The sequence below is a fragment of the Musa acuminata genome, chromosome BXJ2-4 (genome assembly GCF_036884655.1).
Source record: "Musa acuminata AAA Group cultivar baxijiao chromosome BXJ2-4, Cavendish_Baxijiao_AAA, whole genome shotgun sequence".
In the NCBI taxonomy this organism is placed as follows: domain Eukaryota; kingdom Viridiplantae; phylum Streptophyta; class Magnoliopsida; order Zingiberales; family Musaceae; genus Musa; species Musa acuminata.
In genome coordinates, this window is record NC_088341.1 from 15,900,797 (window position 1) to 15,906,175 (window position 5,379).

Consider the following 5,379-nt stretch of genomic DNA (forward strand, 5'->3'; position numbering starts at 1 on the left):
GTGGATTATCTCTATTTTACCCCGTGATTTTTATCGAAGGGTTTAACACGTAAATCTTGATATTCTATTTGATTATTGTTTCATTTAATTTCACTGTGTATTATGATTTGTTAGTATTTATTCATATATAAAAATTTATTTCTCTTTATATTCCACGTAAAATCTCGTATACAAGCTTCTTAATACACTAACAGTATAGCTTATTTCAGTATGCTGTGTGTAGCCACGAGTGATGATGTAGAGCAGCAGCTGCTGATGAATACCTGCTTTTGATCTGTCTACTGCACAATGTCTCTCACTAAGAAACATCAAGGACTCAATACACTAAATCTTCCATCCATGAAGGCTTTATGTAGAGTCTTACGCATGAACGCATATAATAAATAGGAAAATAAAATAATTAATTTGGAGTTCATTTATATCTTTATCTCACACACATCCATAGTACACATGAACATTGTTTGTCAACATCATATTGCACTAAGTGTGTCGGGGGTGATAATTTGATGTAGGATGAGTTACAGTATATTTTTTTTAATGAAAAATAATTTAAAAATAGAGAAAGAGAAAAAATGATAATGACAAGATAATAAAAATAATTTAAGTAATAAACATTAGACTCACTCTGTCTCAAATAGGATACTCTCAGGATGAAAGCCTCACACATTCACACGGTGGAATCATACCATAAAAAGAATATATATATATATATATATATATATATATATATATATATATATATATATATATATATATATATATATATTACTTATTTGTTCTACAAGGATGTTTAAGGCTTCCTGATGATTGAGATTTCTTTCTTTCAGTGAGAAGTATGGTTTCTTGTTTGAGTATTGGGAGTTGCATGCATCAAAATTTATGAAGTCAAACACATTATCTACAAAAAAAAATTCCCAGTCTCTTTGATTCTCTTTCATCTTTTGTGGTGATCACTAAAGTTTATCCCACAATGATGCCAAATCAACCAGTGGCTGACAACCAAGAACAGCAAAGCTTATGGAATTTGTCTCAAATTATTTCTGATAGATATCCATAAACATCCATAGTATGAATCCTCGTGCTTTTACAGCAAAGAGAAGTGTTATCGTGAGATAGATTAGTATGCTAAAGATTTAGTTACCTACTCTGTTGAAAAACCAAAACACAAGTCCAAAGGGAAACATTATTATACTCATCACACATCATGCCTCGCTTGGAAGTGGCATCAAGTGACATGACTCCCATCTCATTCTGAAACCATTGCTTGTCCAAGCACGCTAAGTTGTATTGTCTCCAAACTAACAATGGACTCCGAACTATCGTCTTCTTAGTTCAGTCTACTCGATCAAAAGCTTGACATCTTACCTAACTCAAAGCGTTGTCCTGCAAGTTAATTCTTCTGCATCGGCATTAGGACTTGTCAGTTCTTCGAAGCATGTTAGAGGTTAGAGGATGCCCTGCCACTTGGCATTATTCTTTAGAGAATTTTGTATGTTTGTCGAATTAAGATGGATATCTGTCGATGGAAGATTGTCCGCTTGATAATCACATGAAAATGGGGGTAGAAGAAACATGACTTGAAGTGTTTCTGATGAGACATCTCTATAATGCTCAAGTCAGTTATTAACCGAGGTTAGAATATAGAATGTGTGCCTTTATGTATAGAAAAAGAAAAAGAAAAAGAAAATTCTTCGAGAGAGAAAAAAAGCCCAAATCGAATCTGTTGCATGGACTCGGTGACATGAACGATGATGATATAGATACTAATCGGATGTCGGTATGGCTAATGATCCTATGCTTACGTGATTATTTCAATAAGAATAAATTTATTTTTCTACGACACAACGATTTTAATTTCCACAAAAAAAAAAAAAAAAGTACATTTGGACTTCCGAACGTCAATTAGTTGATGATGTTTGTGTCGAACGTAGCATTCTACTTGTCTACTACGTACGTGAAGTGTAGGTAGATGGGTTGGTCGTGCATTTTACCTACTTGATATCATGTTATTCCTCGTGGGACAAGGTTACATATGTAATCCATTTTTCTCATCTTTTACCCAATAAAACATGACGAATGAAAACAACATCATATGTAATCCATTTTTCTCATCTTTTACCCAATAAAACATGACGAATGAAAACAACATCATCATGTAATCCATTTTTCTCATCTTTTACCCAATAAAACATGACGAATGAAAACAACATCATCATGTAATCCATTTTTCTCATCTTTTACCCAATAAAACATGACGAATGAAAACAACATCATCATGTAATCCATTTTTCTCATCTTTTACCCAATAAAACATGACGAATGAAAACAACATCATCATGTTCCTAGGAGAGAGAGAGAGAGAGAGAGAGAGAGAATGCTTTTTCCATACCATACCATACCATACCTTATTACTTGGTAGATTCGCATCCACCTCTCCGAATCAAGCGAGTTATTGCCGATGGATGAGCGTTGTCAAGGTGGGGGTGGGGTGGAGGAGAGAGAGAGATGGCTTGTTGCCAAAGTAAGGGATCAGTGAGTTCATCCACCTAACCAGTAACAAATCACGAGACTTTTGCTTCGATGGTCCCAAGAGCATCAAACAGTGACGTAGAAGAACATTTGTATCCTTCTGATTACTAATAAATCAAAATAGAGCCTCGACTCGGGAAAGGAAATATATCCTTCTGCTTGCTTTCTGTTGGATGAAAGTGATAAAGTGAATAGAATATTTGGACACCCTGCATCTATCTATCTATCTATCTATCTTGGGAACCCATCATATGTCTTTTCTGTGTGTGTTGTGACCATATCATCTGCTTCCGCTAGCCTTTTCTGTGTCTTGTCCCCCCATATAATCCCGATTAATCTATCTATCTTGTTATCTTTTATACACGACAATGATGCATTCATTATATGCATATGTTCATCGAGAGATTAAGATATAAACTGACCCTCACAACAGGTGAACATCGCTTGGATCCCCCTAATCCCAGAGACAGAATGAATGGGTTGTCTGCTACCTGTGAGGTAAACCTTTCAGCTCCAACCTAAATGCCTGTTTCCTTCTTGCCACAAGTCAACCCCAACTCCACTAGCTGAAGCTGATTGTTAGATAGTAACGTTTCAGGGGGTTTCATCTACCAAATGCAACCTTGTTGAAAAGAACAACACATATTATATTTCTGCATCTATTCCTTTAAATGTATTATTTATTATGTGCACATGAAACCATCTCAAGTCTCGACATGGAAATAATCGTAACAACATGCTGGCATAATGTTTCTACCTCACAAATCAATCCACACTCCTTTTTCCATCAGCAAATTGACTTCTATGGTGTGTTGGGCCATGATGAGATTTGGCTGCAAGCAACAGCTGACACAGCATTAGATTGATACACGAACCCTTTTAACGCCGAGAAGCAAAGATGAAGTTGCTTGAGTACTCACTCCAAGATTTCTTTCCAGTAGCCAAGATCGTCTTGATCATCCAGATTCGCGTCCCATGCCTCCAAGGGTGCGTTGATGGATCCATCGATGGTGATCGCTTCACCTTTGTTCATGTTTACTGGAGATGACGAAAGAAATGGAGGCGTAGAATCCGAGGTTGGGAGACAACCTTCGTTAACAGAGCTTACGTCTTCTGTTGCTGCTGCAGCTGTTTGGTCTCCGGCGTCCACAGAACGGCTGGACTCACGCGTCGAACGATGAAGGCTGTCGACGAACCTCTGCCAGCCCTGAGTCGAAAGGCTCGAGGCCATCGGCGCTGTGCTCTGCAACAGCCAACCATGAGGAAGATGACGAAGAAGGCTCTCCAGCTGGCGGCTGGAAGGCACGTCGACATCGTCGAGTCGGTAGTTCCTCAGGAAGCCTGATCCGAACGGACCCATGATCTGGTTCAGATTTGGAGTGGGATTGCTGGTCAGCACCTGGACAAGATTCTGCACCAAATGCAACTTGATCAGGTGCGCAGCATCTGCTTGCAGGTGCAGGGGATCGTTTAGGCTGCTCGTGAATCCACCGGCCAAGTTGGCCGCCGCCAGCAACTCGGGCAGGCCGGGGAGCACACGGAGGTCGGTTCTGGGCTGGTGCGTCACGGGGTCGATGCCCATCCGCAGCAGCTTCTTCCTCAGGTGGGTGTTCCAGTAGTTCTTGATCTCGTTATCGGTCCTCCCCGGCAAGCTGGCGGCGATGGTGGACCACCTTCGATTGGAGAAGCAAGGTGTCAAGAAGCAAGGTCTAATAGACGGTGTCAAGAAGCAGAAAGCGTACTTGTTTCCGTGGAGGGAGTGGAGGTCGATGATGAGACTCTCCTCTTCCTCCGTGAAGTTCCCTCTCTTGATGTCGGGGCGCAGGTAGTTGATCCACCGGAGCCTGCAGCTCTTACCGCAGCGGTTGAGGCCGGCGAGCATAGGGAGCCGCCGCCAGCTCCCGTGGCCGTTCTTCTGGACGTAGTCCCTCAGCTTCTTGTCCTCCTCCGGCGTCCATGGACCCCTCTTCAGCCCCACCTCATCGCAGCATGGTGACCTCCCCATCGATCCTTCCTCCAACCTACAAAAAGAAGAGGCATGAGGTGGCGGGCAGAGGGTTTTATAGTAGCGTTTAGCCTCCAAAATCTACAGATATTGTGGAGACGCATGCAGACAGCCTCCAAAAGCTACGTAGACGCCTGCGATACAATGGAAGGGGGTCTCTTTCTGCACCTTAGCAGACACGACACGCCATCAAAAGGGCAGAAGAGGTTTAGGTGTGCGGCATGGCACCTGTCAAATAGTTATCAGTGAACAGTGGTAATAAGCAGTAGCGTTTCCCCAAGCGAGGAAGCAAAGGTAGGGGACGTCGTCTTCCACCTCGCTCTCTCTCTCTCTCTCTCTCTCTCTCTTAGAGCAAATTAGAGCTTCTATATGCCACTCTTGAATCCTGTACATTATTTATCTATCAATATATATATATATATATATATATATATATATATATATTGCTATCTCTATTTATGATAAATATAAGACTATATGTTAGAGCTGACTTTAGAAAATTTATCAAAGGGTAATTTGACAACCCAATAAAGATAATAAAGCAGAAAAATAAAAGAGACAATTACAAATGACTTAGGAAAATGTTCGTAGGTCATAAAACACCTAAAACTACTAAACAAAAAAAGCTCAAACTATTTTAACTAAATGTGGACTTAATAGAAATTAAACTCAAAGCAAACAATTAGGTTTTTCTTGTGGTGCATTTGGCTTCAAGGCCCAAACTCTTATTTATAGTTGCAATAGAGATAACAAGCTTGATTTTCCTAGTATGGGACTATATGGGACTTGCCAAACAAGTCCAAGCACTACTTGAACTTGTAAACCGAAAGAGGCTTCATAAGAAT

The 5,379-nt window shown here is 40.3% G+C and overlaps 1 protein-coding gene across 2 annotated transcripts; it reads right to left on the reverse strand.

The window, feature by feature from the left end:
• Positions 1-3,172: 3,172 nt before the first annotated feature.
• Positions 3,173-4,743, reverse strand: LOC135609040 (transcription factor MYB53-like). 2 transcript variants are annotated; one of them, XM_065102128.1, is made up of 3 exons: positions 4,272-4,743; positions 3,450-4,202; positions 3,173-3,375 (listed from the first exon to the last, which is right to left on the reverse strand). In XM_065102128.1, the coding sequence occupies exons 1-3, from the start codon at positions 4,532-4,534 to the stop codon at positions 3,288-3,290; spliced, it is 1,104 nt and encodes a 367-aa protein (XP_064958200.1). In that variant the 5' UTR covers positions 4,535-4,743; the 3' UTR covers positions 3,173-3,287. The 2 variants fall into 2 exon arrangements, with proteins under 2 accessions (XP_064958200.1, XP_064958201.1); XM_065102129.1 differs by having other exon boundaries at positions 3,173-3,362; positions 4,272-4,736.
• Between the last annotated feature and the right edge of the window lie 636 nt (positions 4,744-5,379).

What these genes read in the sequence shown, in the direction of transcription:
- LOC135609040 (XM_065102128.1), bottom strand. Translation starts at nt 4,534, where the DNA reads ATGGGGAGGTCACCATGCTGCGATGAGGTGGGGCTGAAGAGGGGTCCA. An exon ending in CACTCCCTCCACGGAAACAA is followed by an intron (nt 4,203 to 4,271) that starts GTACGCTTTCTG and finishes CTCCAATCGAAG; the next exon opens with GTGGTCCACCATCGCCGCCA. An exon ending in TACTGGAAAGAAATCTTGGA is followed by an intron (nt 3,376 to 3,449) that starts GTGAGTACTCAA and finishes ATGCTGTGTCAG; the next exon opens with CTGTTGCTTGCAGCCAAATC.